Below are 19,623 nucleotides of genomic sequence, written 5' to 3'. Positions count from 1 at the left end.
TCCCAGAGGAGCTGGGAGGTCAGTAGCAGTGCTTCCTTCCATGGAGCACTTAGTGGGAGCCAGCTGTGTTTCCAGGCTCATGGCCCTGGGACCTGAAGCTCAGAAGGTGAAGGAACTTGCCCAGGGTGCTCATCGGGCAGTGGCGGGCAGAGGATTTGCGGGCTGTGGAGCCTGTGCTTGTGGCCCGGCCCTGGGGGTTGCGAGCGTGCTGGCCAGGGAGCTTTTCCTACAAGTGGACTGGTGTCTAGAAGCCAGCATGTCAGGCAGCAGGCAGCGGGAGCACAGCAGGCAGCGGGCAGGGCTCGAGCAGCCCTCTGTGGACCCTGGGGCACGGCAGCATGTGGGCAAGGGCTGCTCCATGTCAGTGGCTGAAGGGCTGGGTTGTGTCCCGAGGAGGGCGAATGAGGGTAGGAAGTGGGGCCCCCTGGGGCTTTAGCAGGAGGAGGCACAAAAACCGGTTGCCAGCCACAGTGAAGGGAACCTGGCCCTGAGGTCAGGAGCTTGGTCAGGTCACTGCCTCCATGGGCCTCGATGTCCCCATCTGTGAAGGAGGAAGGGATGGGGAAGCCGATTCCAAGGTCCCTCCTAGCCCTGGTTTCGTGAGTCTGAGGATTCCAGGGAAATGGGCTTGGCAGTCTGACGTGTGAGGTTGTGGGGTCCAGGGGGAGGCACTGAGCTGGAAACAGGAGGCAGAGGGGCTGGCCGGCCGGGTCAGACAGCCAAAGCAGAGGCTGTGACCTGGGGCCCCAGAATCTCCACCCCTGAGCTGCCACCCCAGGATCTGGGTTCCCTCCTTAGGGGGCCTCAGGGAACAAGTTACCTGTTCGTTGCACAGGGGAGCCCTTCAGCTATGTGCAGGAGGTTCCGCTCTGCCCCTTCCTCCTCTGGGTGCTCAGCTCCTCCCCTCCAGCCCACCAGTCAGACGTGAGGCTGTCCCAGACCCTGGGCAGGGTCGTTTCTGTCCACTGACCTTTGGAATGGGAGATGAGCTCCTGGCTCCTGAGAGTCCAAGGGCTGGTGTGGTGAAACCTGCGCAGGGTGGCAGTGGGCATCCGTGTCCCGGGGGACCCTCCAGAGGCTCTGATCACTGAGCTTGCCCCTGGCATGCTCAGTCCTCCAGCACTTACTGACACCAGCATGTACCAACACCAACATTTACAAACACCGACATTGACCAGCGCTGACATTTACCGACACTGACATTTACCGACATCGACATTTACCAACGCCAGCATCTACCAACACACTTACCAATGCCGACATTTACCGACGCCGATATTTACCAACACTCACATTTACTGACACCGACATTTACTGACACCGACATCTACGACACCATTTACTGACACCAACATTTAGCAACGCCAGCATCTACCAACACACTTACCAATGCCAACATTTACCGATGCCGATATTTACCGACACTCACATTTACTGACACTGACATCTACCGACACCAACATCTACACCATTTACTGACACCGATATTTACCGACACCAACATTTACCAACGCCAAATTTCCCAGCGCCCACATTTACTGACACCAACATTTACCGACATGTTTACCGACACCTGCATCTACTGACACCGACATTTACCAACACTGACATTTACCGACACCAAATTTCCCAGCGCCGACATCCGATATTTACTGACGCAGACGTTTACCAATGCCAGTATTTACTGACACCAACATTTAGCCATGTGATGGGGACCAACTCGGGGACAGGCCTTGCTCTTGGCACTGGGGATGCCGCAGAGACCAGACGGACTCATGGAGTCATGGACTTCTGCTTCTTTTCCAGCCTCATGTACTGGACAGACTGGGGAGAGAACCCTAAAATCGAGTGTGCCAATCTGGACGGGCAGGAGCGGCGTGTGCTGGTCAATGCCTCCCTTGGGTGGCCCAACGGCCTGGCCCTGGACCTGCAGGAGGGGAAGCTCTACTGGGGAGACGCCAAGACAGACAAGATTGAGGTGAGGCTCCCGTGGACATGTTTGATCCAGGAGGCCTGGCCCTGCCCGGCTGTCCCTGCCCGGCTGTCCCTGGGCTTCCGAGAGGCCAGGTCCGGCCACCCCCTGCAGCCAGACATACGTATTGGCGAGGCACTGATGGGTGCCTGTGCTCTGCTATTTGGCCAAATGGAATGCTTGAAAAAATAGTTACAATGCTTTCTGACAAAAACGCCTTGAGGGGGTAGCGCTACACAATGTCCTGTGGTTACGTTAAGATGTTATCATTGGGCTGGGCGCCTGTAGTCACAGCTACTTGGAGACTGAGATGGGAGGATCGCTGGAACACAAGAGTTTGAGGCCAGCCCAGGTGAAGGGGACACAGGAATCCTCTGCACTGCTTTTGCCACTTAGTGTGAGCCTTACGCTATTTCACAGTACAAAATTAAGACAAGAATTAATCACACATCTACCACCCCACTTAAGACATAAAACATGGGTGTTGTTGAAGCCAGAGGCAGCCGCTGGCCTGAGTTTGGTGATTCGTTCCCAAGCAGTCGAAGACAGTTTTGTTCTTCCATGGATGTCTGTTGTCCCTGTGCTGGGTGCAGCCTCGCCCTGCCACTGTGGTCGGGTTTCAGTGGCCTTGTCCAGTGGGCATGCTTTGGCAGCTTGCTTTTTGCTTACCTGTGGAGCCTCTATTGAGCTTTTTTGTTTGTTTGTTTTGTTTGATTGTTTGTTTTTGTTGTCTTTATTGTTGTTGTTACCCAGGCTGGAGTGCAATGGCATGATCTCGGCTCACTGCAACCTCCGCCTTCCGGGTTCTAGCGATTCCCCTGCCTCAGCCTCCTAAGTAGCTGGGATTACAGGCGCCCGCCACCACGCTTGGCTAATTTTTGTATTTTTAGTAGAGACGGGGTTTCACCGTGTTGGCCAGGCTGGTCTCGAACTCCTAGCCTCAAGTGATCCACCCGCCTCGGCCTCCCAAGTGCTGGGATAACAGGCGTGAGCCACCATGCCCGGCCTCCGTTGAGCATTTTTTTGAGGTGCTCTCGGTGCCAGTGATATGTTAGTTACATGTCACACCATTGTCATCCATTGAGGTGACATTGCTGCCTCTCCTCGGGGTGGACGCCTCCCTTTGTTTCCAGCAACTTCTGAAGGATTTTCCTGAGCCGCATCAGTCCTTGTTGACGTCACCATTGGGGTCACCTTTGCTCTCCTCAGGGCTCCCAGGGGAGGCCCGAACCAGGCAGCTTGCAGGGCAGGGCGGGATGGAGAACACGAGTGTGTGTCTGTGTTGTGGGATTTCAGACCCTGCTTCTTAGCGGGAGGAGCATCAGCACCCTCAGGGTGGGGAACCCAGGGATGGGGGAGGCTGAGTGGACACCCCTCCACGAAAACCCTAGCAGCTGCAGGTGTGGCCTGCTGGAGCTCCTTGTAAATGTTTTGTTTTTGGCAAGGCCCGTGTTTCCAGGCTGCTGAAGATGATTTGCCTTCACTCATCCCCTCTACCTGTGGGAGCAGGTCAGGGACTCGCGTGTCTGTGGCACACTGGGCCCGTGACTGGCGCTGTTCTGTGTACTGTCTGTGGCACACCAGCCTGTGACCGGCGCTGTTCCGTGTACTGTCTGTGGCACACCGGGCCCGTGACCGGCGCTGTTCCGTGTACTGTCTGTGGCACACCGGGCCCGTGACCGGCGCTGTTCCGTGTACTGTCTGTGGCACACCGGGCCCGTGACCGGCGCTGTTCCGTGTACTGTCTGTGGCACACCGGGCCCGTGACCGGCGCTGTTCCGTGTACTGTCTGTGGCACACCGGGCCCGTGACCGGCGCTGTTCCGTGTACTGTCTATGGCACACTGGGCCCGTGACTGGCGTTGTTCCGTGTACTATGTGTGGCACACCGGACCTGTGACCGGTGCTGTTCCATGTACGGTCACAGCAGTGGTTTTCTTGAGACAGGGTCTCGCTCACTCGCCCAGGCTGGAGTGCAGTGGCGTGATCACGGCTCACTGCAGCCTCCATCTCCCTGGGCTCAGGTGATCCTCCTGCCTCAGCCTCTGAGTGCCTGGGACTACAGACACACACCACCACACCCAGCTAGTTTTTGTGTATTTAGTTTTGTTTTTTTAGAGATGGGGTTTCGCCATGGTGCCCAAGATGATCTCAAACTCCTGAGGCACAAACGATCTACCTGCCTCAGCCTCCCAAAGTGCTGGATGACAGGCATGAGCTGTCACTCCCAGCTCAATGATTTTCTTTATTGTGGTAAAATAAACGTAGCACAAAATTGACGATTTTAACCATTTTAAAGTGAACAGTTCAGGCTGGGCGCAGTGGCTCACACTTGTAATCCCAGTACTTTGGGAGGCTGAGGTGGGCAGATCACCTGAGGTCAGGAGTTCGAGACCAGCCTGGCCAACATGGTGAAACCCTATCTCTACTAAAACTACAAAAATTAGCTAGGCATGGTGGCAGGTGCCTGTAATCCCAGTTACTTGGGAGGCTGAGGCAGGGGAATCGCTTGAACCTGGGAGGCAGAGGTTGTAGTGATCCGAGATCATGCCACTGCACTCCAGTGTGGGCGACAGAGCAAGACTCTTTCTTGAAAAAATAAATAAATAACAACGTTTTAAAAAGTGAACAATTCAGCGGCATTTAGTATGAGGACAATCTCTGCTTCTGTCTACTTCTAGAACACTTTCGTCTCCCCTGAAGGAAATCCCATGTCAGTCAGCACTCACACCCATTCTCCCTTCACTCTTAGCCTCTGTCAGCCACTAATCTACTGTCTGTCTCTGGGGATTCGCTTCTTCTGGACATTTTGTGTGACTAGAATCCTGCGATATGTGGCCCCTATGTGTGGCTTCTTTCCGTAGCATCGTGTTTTCAAGATTCATCTCCACATTGTTGCACATTATCAGAACCTCATTCCTGACTGGGTGCAGTGGGTTAGGCCTGTAATCCTAACACTCTGGGATGCTAAGGCAGGAGGATCACTTGAGGCCTGGAGTTTGAGACCAGCCTGGCCAGCATAGCAAGACCCCATCTACAAAAAAATTTTTAAAGTTAGCTGAACGTGGTGGTGGGCACTTGTGGTCCTGGCTACCTGGGAGGCTGAGTTGGGAGGATTGCTTAAGACAGGAGGTCCAGGCTGCAGTGAGCTGTGATCGCAACACCGCACTCCAGCCTGGGCAGCAGAGCAAGACCCTTTCTCAAAAAAACAAAAAAGTTCCTTCCTTGTTGTGTCTGGATGACATCCCATTGCATGGCCAGAGCACATTTTGTTTGTCCATTTTTTGGGCGGTAGGCAGTGGTTTCCACCTTTTGTCTACTATGAATAATGCTGCTGTGAACATTTGAATGCAAGTTTTTGTTTGAACACCTGTTGTGAATTATTTGGGTATATGTGTAGGGGTAGGATTGCTGAGTCCTACGGTAATGTTAGGTTTGACTGAGGAACCATTTTTTTTTTTTCCGAGACAGAGTCTCACTCTGTCGCCCAGGCTGGAGTGCAGTGGCACGATCTCCGCTCACTGCAAGCTCCGCCTCCCGGGTTCACGCCATTCTCCTGCCTCAGCCTCCCGAGTAACTGGGACTACAGGCTCCCGCCACCTCGCCCGGCTAATTTTTTGTATTTTTTTTAGTAGAGACGGGGTTTCACCATGTTGGCCGGGATGGTCTTGATCTCCTGACCTCGTGATCCGCCCACCTCAGCCTCCCAAAGTGCTGGGATTACAGGCGTGAGCCACTGTGCCCGGACTATACTGTTGTCAATAGTGGCTGTGCTGTTCTGTATCCCCACCGGCAGTGTGTGAGGGTTCTGACTTTACCTCCTCACTAACGCTTCTTTTCCATTTAAAAAAATATTCAGCCACGTGCGCTGGCTCACACCTGTAATCCCAGCACTTTGGGAGGCTGAAGTGGGCAGATCACCTGAGGTCAGGGGTTCGAGAGGAGCCTGGCCAACATGGTGTAACCCCGTCTCTACCAAAAATATAAAAATTAGCCGAGCGTGGCGGCGGGCGCCTATAATCCCAGCTACTCGGGAGGCTGAGGCAGGAGAATGGCGTGAACCCGGGAGGCGGAGGTTGCAGTAAGCTGAGATTGCACCACTGCACTCCAGCCTGGGCCACAGAGTGAGACTTCGTCTCAAAAAAAAAAAAAGACCAACCGAGGAATTAAAGTAGGGGTGTCATAGTAGCAGAAGGGAGGTTGTGGAGCAGGCCACCCTGCGGTCACGCACTGGAAGCTCATTCCTTGACGATTTGGAGCTCATCACTGGGGGCCTAAGGAGAGATACTGAAGGATGAGGAGTGATGGCGCGGGGCACGGGTATCTTTGGTGGCTGGAACTTGGGGACTGTTGGGGTACTTTACTGCCGGCCTTCTCAGGGCCCTTCATATGGTTACACAGGCTGTTTCTAAGAGGGGGATACATTGCTTAAGCCTTCTCAGACTGCCTTATCAAGGGTCCCTTTCTTTGCCCGCTGTGGTCCTGGTGGCACACTCTCTGAGAATGTGCAGGTGGATGCTGAGATCCGCCCTGCCATCCACCTGCTCATCCAGAGCTGACTTAGCCTCGAGGTTCCCGCCAGCAGCTCCTCCTGCTCTGGGACACCTCGGATGTGCCCATGGAGACACTGGTTCTGTGTTTTCTGCTGGAGTTTGGTGCGTCTTTTCCTCCTGCAAGTGGGCACCGCCCCTGGGTGTGTCCGCAGGCTTCTGCGAGTCACGGCCGCTTCTCAGGTCCTTGCCCAGCGCCAGGAGCAAACCCTCCTGGCACTTTGTTCAGGGGTGGATGCGCCAGTGTTCCTGCCGTGGACCCCCGTCTCACATGAGGGTCTCGGGCCTACGGGCTCATTCAGCAAACACCCGCTGAGCATGCAGTGTGTGCCATCTGCGTCCCAGGCCATGGCGGGGACAGTGGCTGCTGCTGGGGCTGTGGTAGCTTCTGGGGGCTCCAGGAACAGCTGAGGTGTAAGGAGCCAAGGCTCCCTAAGGGTGCAGTTGCACTCCAGGTGGAAGGGATGGCTGGGGGAGGTATAAATGGGGCCAGGAAGGAGACACATTTGGAACAATGCGAACATTTCTTTTTTTTTTTTTTTTTTTCTTTTTTTTTGAGATGGAGTCTCGCTCTGTTGCCCGGGCTGGAGTGCAGTGGCCGGATCTCAGCTCACTGCAAGCTCCGCCTCCCGGGTTCACGCCATTCTCCTGCCTCAGCCTCCTGAGTAGCTGGGACTACAGGCGCCGCCACCTCGCCCAGCTAGTTTTTTGTATTTTTTAGAAGAGACGGGGTTTCACCGTGTTAGCCAGGATGGTCTCGATCTCCTGACCTCGTGATCCGCCCGTCTCGGCCTCCCAAAGTGCTGGGATTACAGGCGTGAGCCACCGCGCCCGGCCACAATGCGAACATTTCTAAGATACTGTGTCAGGAGGCAGCCACATGGCCAGCCCAGGTCCTGAGGAGCCCACACCAGCCCTGGACGTGTTTGGCCGCTCACCTTTGCTGGAGAGCGGCGGGAGAGAGGATTCAATTCCACGCAGTGGTGTGCGCAGCTGGTCTCTGTGGAGCTGGGCGCTGGAAGGAACGCGCTTTCTTGGGGGCTAGCCAGCCCCTGCCTTTGAGCAGACGATCAGGCTCCAGGTTTTCAGCTCCCGGTGCATGAGAGGACTTCATGGGCAGCTGTGGCTGATCCCTTGATGAACTGGGAGAAGAACAAAGGTCTATGAAATGAGGTTTCATGTGGATGGCATTAGAGACGCCACATCACATTTACAGAGTGGAGCAGAGACGGCGGGTGGGTCTGGGAGGCCCCTCTGCTGGTCTTGTCTGTGACAGCTGTCCTGGGAGTCAGCTTCCAGGCCGCCCCAGCAGCCTGACTGACACATGCAGGGGTTTTAGCCCCATCCTGCGACCAGCTGTTGCCCTCATCAGTGACAGCTGGGAGTGGCGGTGGCTCCAGTCCTGGGCGTCCTCCTCACCTGCTAGGGCCCACCCAGGGCAGTCCTGACACCTGCAGGTTGCTTGGAGCCACATTCGGGTCCTGCGCCATCGTATGTGAGGCCCGAGTGCTTGTGGGCTGAGGTCCCCTGGATGCGGCCCTACCTCCCTTCTGCTTCCCATAGCTGCCTCTTCTCACCGTTTTTCCAACCTCCTAGGCTAGGACTTCCAGTGTTGTGCTGGCTTTGCCCCTGGGACACCTCCTTAGCCCTCTTCCTGAGTCTAGAGCCCCGGAGGTTGGAAGTTCTGGCCCCTGGGACACTTGCAGCCACACTCAGCTTCTCCTGTGAGCCTCCAGCGTGTCCCCTCAGGACCAAGCCCTCACATTCTTGCCTCCCCACCCACCTGGGCTCAGCCAGGGGAAGGCCTGGCTGGGAGCGTCTGCCCTCTGCCCTGCCCTTCTCCCCTCTGCCCTGCCACGGCTTCTATATCCTGTGCCACAAGACATGACTGTGTGTGTAAGTGGCAGGGTCTGGCATCTCTGCGGGTCTCTGAGGCTCACGCTCCAGTGCCGCTCTTCCCACCCGCTGGCCGTGCCCTCATGCTGAGCCAGGGACAGCCCAGCCCTTTCTCAAACCCCAGCCCTGTGTGTCCAGCTGCCCCCGGCCCTCTCCCCTGGAAGCCTGGGTCACTCCAGCCGTATGCCCTGGTGCGGACAACCTGCCTCCTCGGCTGCCCAGGGAAGATCCTCTTTCCAAATGGCGACACCTGGTCCGTGCCAGGAAGCTGGAAGCTGTGGCCCTTCCACGCCCCTCCACGGTTTGTGCGCTTGCTTGCCCAAGTTCCCATAGCCATCGTCATCATCACCATCATCATTGTCATTTTGCTTGTCTGTGAGCCAGCCTGGTCTCCCAAAGCAGAGACCCTCTGAGGTCCAACTTGAGTTGGGGTCTCCATGCTGACCCCTGATAGGGACTCGGGACGTACCAGGTCTGGGTCAAGAGTGACCCCCAAACCTCGTGCCCTTTGACAGGCACCCCTGACTTTTGCTAAGTGGGTGGAGGTGACATCACTCACAGCAGGAGTGATGGGACAGGGTCTGTTGGCTGCACTGTGCTCCCAGGGATCTGGGGAGAGGCTGCATCCCTGGGCTTTGGCACTGCAGAGCCGTGTGTGTGTATGTGTGTGTGTGTGTTTGCACGCGCACGCATGTGTGTATAAGATCTTTTTTTATTACATGAAGCAAGATAACTTGCCGTTTACTTTTGGGTTTTGCATTTGACAGAGTGGGATGCTTCTTCCCTCAGACAACAGAACTCTCCCTTTAAACACGTGCTGCAGAGGGTGGGTCTTGGGCTCATGTCTGTTCACACAAGCGAGTCAGAGGAAACAAAGGGTTCTTCATAGAAACACTGCACAGCAGGCGACTGTCCAGAGTCAGCCTGTAGGACGGCGGCAGCCCTGCCCCTCAGAGCCCTGCCCCTCCGAGCCCAGCCCCTCCCAGCCCTGCCCCTCCGAGCCCAGCCCCTCCGAGCTCAGCCCCTCCGAGCCCTGCCCCTCCGAGCCCTGCCCCTCAGAGCCCTGCCCCTCAGAGCCCAGCCCCTCCGAGCCCAGCCCCTCCGAGCCCTGCCCCTCAGAGCCCTGCCCACCAGAGCCTAGCCCGTCCGAGCCCTGCCAATCAGAGCATAGCCCCTCCGAGCACAGCCCCTCCGAGCCCTGCCCCTCCGAGCACAGCCCCTTCGAGCACAGCCCCTCAGAGCCCTGCCCCTCAGAGCCCTGCCCCTCCGAGCACAGCCCCTCCGAGCCCTGCCCCTCAGAGCACAGCCCCTCTGAGCCCTGCCCCTCCGAGCACAGCCCCTCAGAGCCCTGCCCCTCAGAGTACAGCCCCTCAGAGCACAGCCCCTCAGAGCCCTGCCCCTCAGAGCCCTGCCCCTCAGAGCACAGCCCCTCAGAGCACAGCCCCTCAGAGCATAGCCCCTCAGAGCCCTGCCCCTCAGAGCACAGCCCCTCAGAGCCCTGCCCCTCAGAGCCCTGCCCCTCCGAGCACAGCCCCTCAGAGCCCTGCCCTTCAGAGCACAGCCCCTCAGAGCCCAGCCCCTCAGAGCCCTGCCCCTCCGAGCACAGCCCCTCAGAGCCCTGCCCCTCAGAGCACGGCCGCTCAGAGCCCTGCCCCTCCGAGCACAGCCCCTCAGAGCCCTGCCCCTCCGAGCACAGCCCCTCAGAGCACAGCCCCTCAGAGCCCTGCCCCTCAGAGCCCTGCCCCCCAGAGCACAGCCCCTCAGAGCACAGCCCCTCAGAGCCCTGCCCCTCAGAGCACAGCCCCTCCGAGCACAGCCCCTCAGAGCACAGCCCCTCAGAGCACAGTCCCTCAGAGCCCTGCCCCTCCGAGCACAGCCCCTCAGAGCACAGCCCCTCCGAGCCCTGCCCCTCAGAGCCCTGCCCCTCAGAGCCCTGCCCCTCAGAGCACAGCCCCTCCGAGCACAGCCCCTCAGAGCACAGCCCCTCCGAGCCCTGCCCCTCAGAGCCCTGCCCCTCAGAGCCCTGCCCCTCAGAGCACAGCCCCTCCGAGCACAGCCCCTCAGAGCCCTGCCCCTCCAGGCCTGCCCCTCAGAGCACGGCCGCTCAGAGCCCTGCCCCTCAGAGCACGGCCCCTCAGAGCACAGCCCCTCAGAGCCCTGCCCCTCCGAGCACAGCCCCTCAGAGCCCTGCCCCTCCGAGCACAGCCCCTCCGAGCACAGCCCCTCAGAGCACAGCCCCTCAGAGCCCTGCCCCTCAGAGCCCTGCCCCTCAGAGCACAGCCCCTCAGAGCCCTGCCCCTCAGAGCCCTGCCCCTCCGAACACAGCCCCTCCGAGCCCTGCCCCTCAGAGCACAGCCCCTCTGAGCCCTGCCCCTCCGAGCACAGCCCCTCAGAGCCCTGCCCCTCAGAGTACAGCCCCTCAGAGCACAGCCCCTCAGAGCCCTGCCCCTCAGAGCCCTGCCCCTCAGAGCACAGCCCCTCAGAGCACAGCCCCTCAGAGCCCTGCCCCTCAGAGCACAGCCCCTCAGAGCCCAGCCCCTCAGAGCCCTGCCCCTCCGAGCACAGCCCCTCAGAGCCCTGCCCCTCCAGGCCTGCCCCTCAGAGCACGGCCGCTCAGAGCCCTGCCCCTCAGAGCACGGCCCCTCAGAGCACAGCCCCTCAGAGCCCTGCCCCTCCGAGCACAGCCCCTCAGAGCCCTGCCCCTCCGAGCACAGCCCCTCCGAGCACAGCCCCTCAGAGCCCTGCCCCTCAGACCACAGCCCCTCCGAGCACAGCCCCTCCGAGCCCTGCCCCTCCGAGCCCTGCCCCTCAGAGCACAGCCCCTCCGAGCCCAGCCCCTCCGAGCCCTGCCCCTCAGACCACAGCCCCTCCGAGCACAGCCCCTCAGAGCCCTGCCCCTCCGAGCCCTGCCCCTCAGAGCACAGCCCCTCCGAGCCCTGCCCCTCAGAGCACAGCCCCTCAGAGCACAGCCCGTCAGAGCCCTGCCCCTCCGAGCCCTGCCCCTCAGAGCACAGCCCCTCCGAGCCCTGCCCCTCAGAGCACAGCCCCTCCGAGCCCTGCCCCTCAGAGCACAGCCCCTCCGAGCCCTGCCCCTCAGAGCACAGCCCCTCCGAGCCCTGCCCCTCAGAGCACAGCCCCTCCGAGCCCTGCCCCTCAGAGCACAGCCCCTCCGAGCCCTGCCCCTCAGAGCACAGCCCCTCCGAGCCCTGCCCCTCAGAGCACAGCCCCTCCGAGCCCTGCCCCTCAGAGCACAGCCCCTCCGAGCCCTGCCCCTCAGAGCACAGCCCCTCAGAGCCCTGCCCCTCCGAGCACAGCCCCTCCGAGCACAGCCCCTCAGAGCCCTGCCCCTCAGAGCACAGCCCCTTCGAGCCCTGCCCCTCAGAGCCCTGCCCCTCCGAGCATAGCTGGGGTGGGCTGCTTCGGGATCTCCTGTCCTTCCCTCCCACCCAGCAGCCGGCGGCCAGCACATTCCTTGGTGTGCTGGTCGGGGGGGTGCGCGCCTCCTGTGCTCACCCTGGGAACGGGACAGAAGCTGACAGCTCGGAGAGGACAGGGCTTGTACCCTTTGGTGGCCTCTGGCTGGACCATCTCATTGTCCTCAGACACAGGCTCTCGGTCTAGTTTCATTTCCTGAAAAACAAGCGCACAGAACTCCTAGAGCAGGAGTCCAGTCGAGCTACGGCCCCGGCCGGATCCAGCCCTGCCACCTGTTCTCACACCATGCTGAAGCTGAGTGGTTTTTACAGTTTTTAATTACTTGAAAAAACAATCGAAAGGAGGCTTTGTGACCCATGAAAATTATATGGAATTCAGATGTCAGTGTCCATAAATAGTTTCTTGAGACAGGGTCTCGCTCTGTCACCCAGGCTGGAGTGCAGTGCTATGAGCATGGCTCACTGTCCCCTTGACCTCCCAGGCCTGAGCGATCCTCTTGCCTCGGCTTCCTGAGTAGCTGGGACTACAGGTGCATACCACCATGTCCGGCTAATTTTTTTTTTTTAAATTTTTAGTAGAAACAAGGTCTTTCTATGTTGCCCAGGCTGTTCTTGAACTCCATCTTGGCCTCCCAAAGTGCTGGGATTACAGGCTGGAGCCATGGAGCCCGGCCTGTCTTTGTTTTTTCACTGATAAAGTTTTGCCGGGTGTGGTAGTGTGTGCCTATAGTGATTTGGGAGGCGGAGGTGGGAGGATTGCTTCAGCCCAGGAGTTTGAGGCTGGGCTCAAGTGATCAAGAGGTGAACTATGATCATGTCACTGCATTCCAGCCTGGGTGACACAGCAAGACCCTATCTCTAAAAAAAATATTTAAAAAGCACTGGGTGTGGTGGCTCATGCCTGTGGTCCCAGCTACTTCGGCAGCTGAGGTGGGAGGATCGCTTGAGCCCAGGAGTTGGAGGTTGCAGTGAACCAAGATTGTGTCACTACACTCCAGCCTGGGTGACACAGACCCTGCCTCTTAAAAAAATAAAGAAAAATGTATTGGAATACAGCCATGCCCGTTCAGTCACGTGCTCTCCATGCTGCTTTCATGCTCCAGAGACACTTATGGCCTGAAAGCTGAAAATATTTTCTGTCCTTTACAAAAAAGTTTGCTGACCTCTGCCCTGGAAAATTCATCTCCCAAGTTCTGTTCTGGTGCTGGCGTTCCTGGGTGTCCTAAATTTGGCCCTGTTATTTCTGAACTCTGCTTTGGCCATGTTCCCTCCCAGGAGCCAGGACGGGCACGTTCTCTGAGTCTTGTCCTCTGACGCTCAGAGGCTTGGCTTGGCTTGGCTCAGGCATTCTTGGAAAGGTCTGGCTCCAGGAAAGGCGGATGCCTCCGGAGTCAGCCCAGAGGGAACCTGCCCCAGGTCTGGGGGAGGCCTGACCCAGCTGAGTAGCTTTTGCAGAGGGGTTGGACTGGTCAAGGTGTGCTGAAAGTTGTCCTCAGAAGGCCACGTTGGGATTTCCTTCCTCCAGTATTCGGGCAGCTGAGAACTGCTGTGAGCCTGATGTTTTCCAAGTTGGCGGGTCCACAGGGTGCCTGAGATTCTGGAATCTGGGTGGAAAGTAGGGGGCTTGGAGGAGTGTCTCGGGTTCTGGAATCCAGGTGGAAAGTGGTGAGGTTCAGGGAGTGGCTTCTGAGCCACCATAGGGGTCTCTGTGGGAGCCTCTGCCCATCCAGGAGATTCCACACGCCCGGCCAGCCCAGAGCACATGTCTCGTGCTTGCTGAGGGTACAGCCAGCCCCAGCGGGTGGAACAGCCCGTTGCCTTCTCTCACTTTGTTTTGGGGCCGTCTGGGAGTTTGGAGCAAGGGTAGAGAGGGAGGAAGTGGCTGCCAGCCATTGCCCAGCACCCTTGTTTGCATTGGGCCCTCTGTGGGCTCCTTTTTATTGCTCTTGAATGAAGCCAGGGAAATAGACTTCCTCACCTCACTTCAGTTCAGCATGTCTGGAAATTTGGTTATTAAAATTAAGGAAGTGTGGAAATAGAGCAAGAGAATAATCTCTCCAAGAGATAATAGTGACCTCTGGGCCAGGTGCGGTCGTTCACACCTGTAATCCCAGTACTTTGGGAGGGTGAGGTGGGCGGATCACCTGAGGTCGGGAGTTTGAGACCAGCCTGACCAACATGGAGAAACCTCCGTCTCTATTAAAAAAAAAAAAAAATTAGCCAGGCATGGTGACCCGTGCCTATAATCCCAGCTACTCAGGAGGCTGAGGCAGGAGAATCGCTTGAACCTGGGAGGCAGAGGTTGCAGTGAGCCGAGATTGTGCCACTGCACTCCAGCCTGGGCAACAAGAGTGGGACTCTGTCTCAAAAAAATAAATAAATAAATAAGTGACCTCTGGCAGGTGCGGCATCCCAGCACTTTGGGAGGCCGAGATGGGCAGATCACTTTAGCACAGGAGTTCGAGACCGGCCTGGCTGACATGGTGAAACCCCATCTCCACAAAAATAAAATAAAATGTAAGAGATAATAGTGCCTTTTTGGTACATTGAAACCTGGAGTGCTTTCTTTTTCTAAATGCGGATTCTTCGGGAGTTTGTGTACTGTGCCGATGTCCCTCCCTCAGCCCCGTTATTGTGAGTGGAAGAAGGGGCGAGGGTTCCCCCGCTACTGTGAGTCCCTCCTCTCATGCTGAGTGTCCTTGGAGAAGCCTGCACTTCCTCCTTGTACGCCAGGGCCGGGTCCCTCCTTGGCGTGGTTCTGTGCTGCTGGGATGGGGCCAGCCCCTCGGGTGTTTTCTGAGTGTCACACACGGGCGTGTGCATTCATGGCCTTTGCGTGTCTTCCTGTTGTGGAGGCAAAACGTGAAGAACCCTAGATGATCTTGGGACCAGGGCTCCGTCACCTGCTGTTCATTGCTCACCAGAGCATCCAGGAGTGAGTGGAGAGCTCGGACTTCCAGGCACGGTGATAGGGGCTGGTCTAACCATGCTTCTGCCGGCCTGTTCGTCAGAACCGCCTGTTGGGAGCTGTTATCATGATCCTGTACCTGGGCCCTAGAACCGCCCGTTGGGGGCTGTTGTCATGATCCCATACCTGGGCCCTGGGCCATCTGATTCTGACTTCATTGCTCCAGGTTGGGGCCAAGCCGCTGTTTCCTGTTTGCTTGTTTCCTCTGTGACGTTAGCCACTGGGCTAGTCTGAGCCCCTCAGTTACAGGTGGAGAAATTGAGACCCCTGGGGGTGCAAGGACTTGCCAAGGAACGAGAGCCCCTTAGGGCAGAGCTGGGACAGGGTCTGGCTTTGGGTCCCAGAGCTGCTGGTCCCCTTCCCGCTCTCCTAGCAGCTTTTTTTTTGAGACAAGGTCTTTCCCTGTGACCCAGGCTGGAGTACAATGGCATGATCTCAGCTCACTGCAATCTCCGCCTCCTGCATTCAGTCGATTCTCCTGCCTAAGCCTCCCGAGCAACTGGGATTACAGGTGCATGCCGCCATCCCCAGCTCGTTTTTTTTTTTTTTTTTGTATTTTTAGTAGAGGTGGGGTTTCACCATGTTGGCCAGGCTGATCTCGAACTCCTGACCTCAAATGATCCACCTGCCTCGGCCTCCCAAAGTGCTAGAATTACAGGCTGGGATTACACTGCACCTGGCCCTAGCAGCTTTGTCCTGTGCCATCCAACAACAGATGACCGAAGTCTTCGCTTCTTAACATGCATTCCATCTGCCTTACAGTTTTGCCACCTGCAGAACAGAGGACTTGTTGCTTTTCTGGTAAGATGGAAAATGTAATCTGGCAGCAGGAGGCCCGTGGAAGCTTGCCTTTAATGGCCTTGTGTGTCTTTCATCCTGTCCTGAGAGCTGGAGAACTTGGATGTTGCTCCTAACGCAACCTTCCTGTTAACATACATTTCCGCAGGCTCATGGATCACCAGAACCACGTCCTATCCCGTGCGGCTGTATGCTTCCATTGGTTCAGGTGTTCTTACCTTGACAGTATTTTCTCCTCTGCAACTTTTGCCGTGGTTGCTTTTAATCAGCATTGACTCCTCAAGAAAAGTATTTAGCTGTTACATCTCAGTGGAGACAGGGCGGGAAGCATCTGAGACCTTCAGGCTTAGACTTAGAACCAGAAGTGCCCTCAGAGTTCATTGCGTCCTAACCCACCAGGAAATGAGTTCACAAAGAAGTGGGAGAACCTTGCCCCAGGTCCTTGCATTTGCTCCAGGTCCTGCCACAGGTCTTGCAGTTGCTCTGTGTGGTGGGTGTGATCTGGAGCCGTCCGGATTGCTGCACCTGGGGCAGGCATTGCTAATTGATCCCAGGACTCCTTCCTGCAGAGCACACCCTGGTTCTCCAGGCAGCCGCTGCCTGTCAGTCTGCAGTGGTTGGGAGAGGACACCTGCTTGCCTGGTCTGTTCCAAAGCTTGCTGCTCATCCCAGCACAGGTGGGGGAGGCTATGGGAAAGGGATCTTCATCTGGCCCTGTCACTGCTCTATCAGCTGGGGATGTGGCATCCTAGTGAAAATGCCAGGCGCAGTGGCTCACGCCTGGAATCCTGGCATTTTGGGAGGCTGAGGAGGGCGGATCACTTGAGGTCAGGAGTTTGAGACCAGCCTGGCCAACCAAAAATACAAAAATTCGCCAGGCGTGGTGGCAGGCACCTGTAATCCCAGCTACTCGGGAGGCTGAGGCAGGAGAAACACTTGAACCCAGGAGGTGGAGGTTGCAGTGAGCTGAGATCTTGCTACTGCACTCCAGCCTGGGCAACAGAGGGAGACTGTCTCAAAATCTCAAAAAAAAAAAAAAAAAAAAAAAAAAAAACAAAAACTAAAGAAAGCGTCATTTATCTGGCACCCCTGGGGAACCATTATACCTGGTGTTCTATGGCACCTGGCACGGTGCGGGTGAAGTTGAGACTCTTGGGCACTGAACCCGTCTTGTTTGGAGCAGCTCAGGCCCCAGGGAGGGTTAGGGTTGGGTCTTGTTGGCATGGCCCTGGCCCATCCAGACCTGTATCTCTGCTGTCCTGCAGGTGATCAATGTCGATGGGACAAAGAGGCGGACCCTCCTGGAGGACAAGCTCCCGCACATTTTCGGGTTCACGCTGCTGGGGGATTTTATCTACTGGACTGACTGGCAGCGCCGCAGCATTGAGCGGGTACACAAGGTCAAGGCCAGCCGGGACGTCATCATTGACCAGCTGCCCGACCTGATGGGGCTCAAAGCCGTGAATGTGGCCAAGGTCGTCGGTGAGTCCAGGGGGGCGCAAGCCGTGGCTCAGCCATGCAGACTTCCATGAGGAGGAAGTGACGGGTCCAAGCGTGGGCATAAGTGTTGAGCTGAGGTGCCCCGCCCTGGGGAAGGGCAGGACAGGAAAGGTGACAGTATCTGGGCAAGGACAGATGGGAAGGGACCAAGAATGTTGATTAGGGAGTGGTTATGGACTAGGAATGTCGGGAACAATGGTTAGAAAGTGACTAACATTTGTCCCGTGCTATGTGCCTGGCCCTGGCCGGGAGCCTTTGTGCCCAGAGTGACCCTGTCTGCGAATGTAGTTCCATGCCTTACTTACACTGGGGAGCGGGAGGCAGAGCTGTGCAACTCACAGGTGCCGGGCTCAGGACTCACTGCTGGGTCTGCCTGGGCTGGGCTGTACTTGTTGCCCCTGTGGCCAATGCACACATACCTTTCACCTGAAAGCCAGGATCCGCAGTACGCTCCCCAAGGGGGTCGTTGTCTGGCACAATGATTTGTCTCTTCCTGAAAAGGTGAGAGAGTTACACTGGAGAGAGCAGTGTCCAGGTGCGGCAGGGGCTCTGTGTCTGGCTGGGGCCTGGGGTCCTGTGCTGCACCTGCTTGTCAGAGTCACTCAGTAAATCTTGATGAAGGATGAGAGGACAGGGGACGTGGTGCTTGCTGCTGCATTGTCTGCAGTCCTGGGTGAGATGCCTGGATTGACTCTGCTCCCCGTGGGGTGGATGTGATGTTAGCTGTGATGGTAGATCCCTGACTTTAAAATACGAGGGAGCTGGGAGTTGAGGGAGCAGGTTGGGGCAGAAAGGACAGCCCCGCAGAGGCCTGGAGCTGAGGCAGTGCGGGCGACCCCAGGAGCAGTGAGTGCTTCCGTCACAGCCTTCGTCGCACCCTCCAGTCCTCAGGCAAAGGATGGAATCCAGGAATTTAGTTTTCCCAGCCTCCTTTAAAAATACATTCATGCCGGGGCAGTGGCTCACATCTGAAATCCCACCACTTTGGGAGGCTGAGGCAGGCAGATCATTTGAGGTCAGGAGTTTGAAACCAGCCTGACCAACATGAAACCCCATCTCTACTAAAAGTACAAAAAAAAAAAAAAAATTAGCTGGGTGTGGTGTCACACGCCTATAATCCCAGCTACTCGGGAGGTTGAGGCAGGAAAATTGCTTGAACCCAGGAGGTGGAGGTTGTAGTGAGCCGATATTGTACTACTGCCCTCCACCTGGGCAATAGAGCGAGACCCTGTCTCAAAAAGAAAAAGAAAAAAAAAAAAAGAACATTTATACCAGGTGCGGTGGCGCATGCCTGAAATCCCAGAACTTTGGAAGGCTGAGGCAGGAGGATCACTTGAGCCCAGGAATTTGAGAGTGTCTCCCCTGGGCAACATAAGAGAGACCTCATCTCTACCAGAAAAAAAAAATTACATAAAATTAGCCGGGCATGGTGGCATGAGGTTGCAGTGAGCTGAGATCATGTCACTGCACTCCAGCCTGAGTGACAGAGTGAGACCCTGTCTCAAAAAAAAAAAAAAAAAAAAAAAGCATTTATCCACCGTGGAAGGTGAGACTGACCTGTGAGGGATTGTTCGAAGAAAAAAAATAAACCCCAGAGATACAAGACAAAAGGGTGCCTCCATGGGGGTGTGATTTAAAGCTGAGAAATTGGGCTTCTTCCCCCTCCCCTCTCATCCCATGGTTTACTAAAGGAGATGGGGAAAAAGATTCTTTTTTTGGCTTAAATATTTAACACTAAATTAAAGCCAATTTTAACAGCACTTTGGTTGATGAGTGAAATTAACAGACTGGCCAAAAATAAACAAACGCTGTCTGTTCTGTGTGAAAAAGAGGCAGCTTTTGTCCTGCTGGGTGAACGTGAGTTTTCAGGGTTGCCGGGAATGTCTGTGAATCGGAGGAAGGGCCTAGCTGGGACTCTCAGGAGCCGAGGCCCCAAGGACTCGCACGGTCCCTGCCCCAAGGCGTTAACTGTTTTGTTCCTGGGCCGGAGCGCAGGCCAGGAGGCTGGACCACTGGGCTGGCACTCTCGCAGTGCTGCTCCCTTACTTCCTGACCACGCTCCCTTCAGCAGCCTCTCTGCACTTCAGTTTCCTCGAATGAAAAATGGGCATTGTGATGAAAATAGCTCCTACCTCCAAGGTGGATGGAGTGAGTTCAGGCAGGTGACTCTCTGGGACCAGTGCCTGGTGCCTGACAAGGTCTGGTCAGAGCCTGCACTGCTGTTACTGATACTGACCCTTGACTGTACCAGGGGAGAACTTGGTTGCCATTGCCAGGCATGTTCCTGCCACCCCCAGCTACTGTCCCTGTTTGACGTGTGGCAGAAATACAGCTGTGCACATTGGAGCTTTTGTTCCATCCTGGCTTTCAGGTGAAATGTGTGTGTGTGTGTTTGAGGGTTGAGCCTGGCCAGGGGAACGATAATCACAGCCCAGCCCAGCCATGAGGTCGAACCCAACCCGGGGGTGAGTCCTGAGCTCAGCACCCCTGAGCTGTGTGGCTCACG

At 56.7% G+C, this 19,623-nt stretch overlaps 1 protein-coding gene across 22 annotated transcripts in view; it reads left to right on the top strand.

Annotated features, from left to right (window-relative positions):
• LRP5 (LDL receptor related protein 5) overlaps positions 1 to 19,623 on the top strand; it is a 141,143-nt gene that overhangs the window by 76,320 nt on the left and 45,200 nt on the right. For 21 of the 22 annotated variants that reach the window (XR_012422966.1, XR_012422968.1, XR_012422965.1 and 18 more), the window contains 2 exons: positions 1,807 to 1,978; positions 16,883 to 17,099. Coding sequence is in view for 17 of the 22 variants with exons in the window: in XM_074013026.1 (XP_073869127.1) it covers positions 1,807 to 1,978; positions 16,883 to 17,099 (389 nt within the window). In the remaining 5 variants the exon portion in view is untranslated. Of the gene's footprint in view, positions 1 to 1,806; positions 1,979 to 16,882; positions 17,100 to 17,717; positions 17,791 to 19,623 lie in introns of those variants that run through there. The other variant, XM_074013028.1, reaches the window with a different exon arrangement.

Source organism: Macaca fascicularis, chromosome 14 (genome assembly GCF_037993035.2).
Source record: "Macaca fascicularis isolate 582-1 chromosome 14, T2T-MFA8v1.1".
Classification (NCBI taxonomy): domain Eukaryota; kingdom Metazoa; phylum Chordata; class Mammalia; order Primates; family Cercopithecidae; genus Macaca; species Macaca fascicularis.
This window is presented reverse-complemented; position numbering and strand designations above follow the sequence as displayed.